Below are 6,000 nucleotides of genomic sequence, written 5' to 3' on the forward strand. Positions count from 1 at the left end.
AACACTGGCAGGTTTTGTCACCTCTCCCTCTGCACTCTGGGCTGTGCAAACCTGGAGTGATGGTGGGTGCATCCCGCCACGAGGCTGGGCCTGGGAAGCAGGAGGGAGGACGAACATGTCCTCTCAGGGAGCTGGGGTTGTGAGGGGAGGAGTCACCCAGAACACAACTTCACTGCAGGGCTGAGCCATGGTTAGCCTTTGGGCTCCATGTCCACATGACCCAGCCAGGGCCACCGATCTGCACAGCTCTGAGGCAGCTCTGTCCCTTCTCCCTGACCACAGACTGGGTGAGTACAGGGCAGAGCCCGGAAGCGCCTGGTGCTTGGTGATGGGGGTGGCTCAGAAGGCCCCTCTAGCTGTGTGAGCAATGGGAGCCGTGGGGCCTCTGCTGACACAGCGGATCCCGGCTGTTTCACTTGGTGGCCCACCTGCCCATTGCTGCCAGCATCAGGGTCCTGGGCCTTGACAGTAGCCACTCGCTGGCCCACAGGGCAGTCCTCAGGAATGCTGACCGCTGAGTCAGAGGTGAAGTCAAACCGGGGGCTGTTGTCATTCTCATCCAGCACAGTGATGTAGACCTGAGGGTGAACGTGGTCAGAGACCTACAGCCTCTTTCCCCTCCCTGGCCCCAAACGCCAGGGTCCCAGCATGCGTCCAGTGGGGACTAGACCCCCAGTGGGTTCTAGAACATCAGCAAACTCTCAGAGCCCACCGAGGCCCATCCTGACTTTACAAAGGGGGCCCTGGGCCCATAGCTCCTAACAGTCTGACCGGTGTGGGGCAGGGGTAGGCACACTCAAATCTTGGCCAGGAGGGCAAGGGAAGAGGACTGGTGGGGAGACTGTCACAGGCGGGGGTACAAGAGAACTGAAAAGCCAGGCCACGGCTAAAGCGGACACAGGCTGGGAATGCTGGTCTAGCAGCAGCCAAGCTTCCCATTTTTCATGAAAAGGAATCTAGACTTTAAAGTGAAATTAGCTGTTGAGTAATAAAATTTAGAGAAGAAAGCTATGTGTAGGCTGTCCAAAACACATCTGGTGGCCACATATTGCCTGAAGGTGTCCTTGTTTGCAACCTCGGGCTTAGCGTGAAGGAAATGGGCCCAGGAGCAGGGCAGGGTAGGGTGGGGTTGGGGGTCGAGGTGGCTTGGTCCCAATGGGTAGAAGGGCAGATGGGGAAGCCATGTGAATTTCCAACTGTCAGCTAAAAACCAGGTGTGCAGAAAATAGCATGCAAGAGCATGTGGCTTTGTGTCTGTGGCTCGGGCTTCTTGCGGAGTGGCAGGAGAGTGAAGGCATGCTGCGGGTGAGGTCTCCAGTCCATGGACAGCCAAGGCCACCGAGGCTGGAATCACAGGTGCACAGAGGTTCACTGATGAGGGCGTGAGCAGGGCTGGAGGCGCTCGGGTTCCAGATATCCCAGGACAGGCCTTCTCCCACTGCCCTGTCCCAGGCCAGATCCTATTATCTGCTTCCCAGGGTGTGGGGCTCGGGGTTCAGGGGCTCCCAGGCCCTGCTGACTGCACAGGACTCACAGGGAGCCAGCTGAGCCTGTGCACGCTGCAGAGGAAATTCCATGCCATCCTCCCTCCTATACAGGTCTGACTGCCCAGTCCCAGCCACACTCCCCTACCTGTAGGCAGCTCTAAGAAGTGTAGGGGAGTGAGCCTGGGCTTCGAAGCCAGGCCAACCCCACCACATATGAGCTGTGCGATTTTGGAAAAAGTTATTCAAGCTCTCTGATTTTCCATTTCCTCAGCTGAAAATCAGAATGAGAACACCTGTTGGGAGGAATAGCTGAGCAAACAGAAAGTTCAGGGGTGGCACCTCTGAGTCCCTGTTCCTGCTTCCTGCCTGGCAGACACTTGTGATTTCTCTTGCCAAGACTCTACCCATCTGTCATGAATTTTGGTATGGAGTTCCCCGAGGTCCCTGAGCCCCAGTTGCTCATTTGAAATGGGAATAACCATGCCAACTGCACTGTTCTCAGGGTGAAAACAGACAGGGGTCCCTGTGATCAGATCCCTCCCACACCCCCTCACTCTGGCTGGGCCTCGTTAGGCGCGCCGTGCTTCCCTACACCACAGGACCATCGTGCCTACTGTTCTCTCTGCCCAAAATGCTCTTCCTTGTAGGCTGGATCAACTTCTATGCGTCAGCAGATCTCAGCTTGAGTCGCCTCCTCAGGGAAGCCCTCTTCTATTTCCCTGACACCTTATTATAGGCTTTCTCTCAAGGCATACATTTCCAGGTGTGATCATTTGATCAATGTATTTCCCTCACTGTATCTTACACTTAGGAAGGCAGGGGCTGGGTTTGATTTTGGTTTCCTGCTGTGACCTGAACCCAGCTTACTGCCTGGCACAGAGCAGGTGTTCCCACAACTACTGCTCTGATCATGGTGAGGCTGCAAGGCAGGCGTGAGGGGCCACTGGATCTCCCAGTGGAAGGGAGTCAGCCTTGGTGGGTGAGAAAGGAGGACAGGTGCCCAGGCCTATGGGGATGAGATGGGCATCTATGTCTTCGCCCAGAGCCTGACGGTCCACATTGCACTCCCTACCTACCAAAGGCCTGAGCTTACTCAAGAGTTCTTATAGCAGAGCCGTGCCCTACTCAGCCTGCCCTTCCGGTCTGCCTGCCCACCCCTCCTGGGGCTGGCCAGGGCAGGCTGCTGGGGATGGGGAGGAGCCAGGTGAAGGTGAGCTGTGGTTTGGGTTCCGGCCTCACAGAGGAAATGGTTCTACCTTTAAAGGGCCCCTTCCTCTGCCTCCACCCTAGTGCCTCAAACAGCGTTTGGGGCTTCTGGGGCTGGTGAATCTGGGGCAGCAGCTCCTGGGAGCCTCTCAGAGGAAGCCGAGCAAAGGAAGCTCGAGCATCTTAGGGCTGAGCAAAAGGGGGTGGGCCCTGCTACCCAGAAGAGGGCAAAGCCCTGTGGAAATACGGGGGCCCAGGCAGGGGCGTGTGCTCCAATGCCCTCGCCAACCGTGCTGAGGAAGTGGCTGGTGGTCAGTGGAGGGGGGCCTCCCCACCATCCCTGCCACCCTCGGGCTCCCACTGGCCTCTCCTTCCAGCCTCCTGCAGTGTGAGGGCCAGGTGGGCCCATTGTATGAATAGGGTCAGTGAGAGGGCCCAATTTTACCCGAGTGTCTGCCCTTTGACTGGGAGTGGCAGGACGAGGGTGGCCCGGCATCCACTGCCCGAGCGCCCTGCTCACCGGCTGCTCTTGGGGAGCATGGTCGAGGGGAGCTGTGGGGGCTCCCTGCCCATTACAGCCTCACTCACCCTCAGGCTGGCCCCATGGATGGAGGGGCCTTTAGGTACAGCCCAGTCACAGCCAGGGCCTCTGGAACCCGGCACCTCCAGGGAGCCTTGGAGCTGAGGACCCCAAGCAATTGTGTTCTGCTCTTGGCTCGGACACTGAGTTTGCTTCCAGCTTTTTTAGGCTAATGTGACAGGGACTCAGTGGGGAGTGGCAGTGTGGCTGTAGCCAAAGCTGATGATGAGCCTGATGCCCCAGATGGTCTCCAGATGATAGCTGACCTGACTGGCCGGTGCCCAGGCCAGATCGATGACGGAGTGTCCTGGGGTCACTGCAGGATGCCATCCATGGACCTCTCTCAGGGGGCTGGCCCTGGACCCACTCCCATTGCAACCCCAGCCTGAGCACCCCTGCCTGCCTCTCCCTTCAGGCTGGGCTGCCCCTCCTAGGAACCTTGTCTGGCATCTCTGACCTCAGTGGCTTCCCCTCCCCCAGGGCCCCAGCACACGGTCTTCTCTGCCTTTACTTAGAGGCTGTCCTGAGGGCAATGACTTACCTGTGCCCATGGCTCCCCTTCCTAAGTGCTCCCCAGGCCCCACAATGTACATCCCACCCCACACACTTGCACCAACCCCCAAGAGAGGGAGGGGTCCCCTTTATGGATGCGGCAGCTGAGGCATTGGGAAAGAACTCTACTGCGGTCACACCTGCCTCCAGGACTGGCTTACAAAGAGCTTCCTGCCTGCAATTGCCTGCCGCTTCCATCACATCCTCTGAGGATGGCAGGGAGGCCGGCATGACCCTTATTTCAGATGCAAGGAAGGAAAGCACAGAGACATTAAGCAGTTTGCCTGTGTCACACAGCCAGCGAGGAGTGGAAGTGGAACAAGGCCTCAGTGGTCTTCCAGTGACTCCTTTGCTAGTGTTCTCCCCACCCAAGACCCTATGGGGGCTGGCAGGACACAGAGAGCAGGGCTGGAGGCAGGGGACATGCCCCAGGGGGGCCTGAACTCGGGTGTGAGTGGAGGCACTGGGAAGGGACCTGGAGGCCTGTCCATGTGCCTTCTCTCTGGGAGAGGTGAGAAGGTCCAGGGCCAGGCAGAGCCCGGCCAGCACTGGCCACAGCCAACAGCACAGGGGGAGCTCCAGCCACAGGCCACTCACCTTCTGTAGTCAGAGGCAGCAGCAGGAGGTGGGCGAGAGAAAAGGGAAAGATGCAGATGGTAAGCAGTCTGTGGCTCTTCCAGACCCCACTCCCAGCAGCGCCCTCCACCTGCCTGAGGTCTCATAGCCCAGCCTGTTGGGAAGGTGTGGCATGGCTGCACACGGTGAGGTCCCAGGCTATCAAGGCCCTCACCCACTGCCTGGCCCATACATTGGGTGGCTGGTGAAGATGTGGGTTTGGAAGTGTTGTGGCCAGCAATGGGCCACACCTGAGGGGCTCTCACCCTGGGTCCCACTCACCACGGTGGAGTCCACCTTGGGGCCGCCATCATCTGCCACCACTGTCAAGGTATAGAAGTCGCCCTTCTCACGGTCCACCAGGCCCTGGACTGTGATCACACCCTGCAGGGAAGGGGCCAGATGGGTGAGTGACTACATCGTACCGTGCTTAACCCTGGTCATTCTGCCCACCTTCCCACCTCCATGTCACTTCCTCTGCCCAGCATAACTTCCCCAGGAAGCTCTGTCTGTTGAACACCTTCTTCTCTCTCACATTCCACTGGGAATCCACCTCTTCCATGAAGCCGTCCTGCTTTCCCAGCCAGGTATGACTGCTGGGCCCTGAGGAGCTCTAACAGCCCTCTGTTCTTTGCACTTCTTCCCTTTGGTGCTCTGATTTGCATCCCAGATTATTTCCATTTCCACTCCTAGCCTGAGAACTCTTTGAGGGCTGGGAAGGGACTTGTTCATCTTTGTGTCCATTTGTGCTCCCAGTGTCCAACCACACATGGTAGTGATTCACACTTTGCCTACTTTCAAAGAAAGGATTCTGATAAAAGACATACTAAAGCAAAGATGGAGGAGTAAGAGCCTGGCAGTAGATAAGAGACTGCTGCACCAGACATCTAGCTAAGAATAGCTATTGCAATGAAGCCCAACATTTATATCTGAGCTTCCTAACAGCAAAGGTGAAAAGGGAACTATCACTTGTAGAGCTTTCTGTGACACTGTGATATAAGAAAATATGTATGGTCTTCGTCTCTGTTTCCCAGCACAAAGTTCTTAATTCCCTGGCATTTTCTAGGTGATAGGAGTCTCTCGCTCTAATGAGGCAACTCTTGGTGGGCTCCTGGTTTGGGGCTGATCACCAGAAAAACCAAGCCAGGATGAGCAGCTTGACATGTTCAGCTGCACATTCACATCCCTTATTTTTCAGGAAGGGAGAGGGGCTGGAGATTCAGTTAATAATTGATCGTACCTATGTGATAAAGCCTCCATAGAAATCCCTGAACTAGGCTGGGCACAGTGGCTCATGCCTGTCATCCCAGCACTTTGGAAGGCCAAGGCAGGCGGATCACGAGGTCAGGAGGTCAAGACCATCCTGGCTAACACGGTGAAACCCCATCTTTACTAAAAATACAAAAAATTAGCCAGGTGTGGTGGCAGGCGCCTGTATTCCCAGCTATTCGGGAGGCTGAAGCAGAACTGCCTGAACCCAGGAGACAGAGGTTGCAGTGAGTCAAGATTGTGCCACTGCACTCCAGTCTGGGCAACAAAGTGAGACTCCATTTCAAAAAA

General features: G+C 56.6%; 1 protein-coding gene across 5 annotated transcripts in view; it reads right to left on the reverse strand.

Moving 5' to 3' along the window:
- CDH23 (cadherin related 23) overlaps window positions 1–6,000 on the reverse strand; it is a 420,778-nt gene that overhangs the window by 78,590 nt on the left and 336,188 nt on the right. For 4 of the 5 annotated variants that reach the window (XM_037745823.1, XM_017548835.2, XM_017548834.2 and 1 more), the window contains 3 exons: window positions 4,723–4,824; window positions 4,423–4,425; window positions 429–578 (listed from right to left, as the gene is read on the reverse strand). In XM_037745823.1, coding sequence (XP_037601751.1) covers window positions 429–578; window positions 4,423–4,425; window positions 4,723–4,824 — 255 coding nt within the window. The remainder of the gene's footprint in view (window positions 1–428; window positions 579–4,422; window positions 4,426–4,722; window positions 4,825–6,000) is intronic. The other variant, XM_037745824.1, reaches the window with a different exon arrangement.

This window comes from Cebus imitator, unplaced genomic scaffold (assembly GCF_001604975.1).
Source record: "Cebus imitator isolate Cc_AM_T3 unplaced genomic scaffold, Cebus_imitator-1.0 Scaffold215, whole genome shotgun sequence".
Taxonomy (NCBI): Eukaryota; Metazoa; Chordata; class Mammalia; order Primates; family Cebidae; genus Cebus; species Cebus imitator.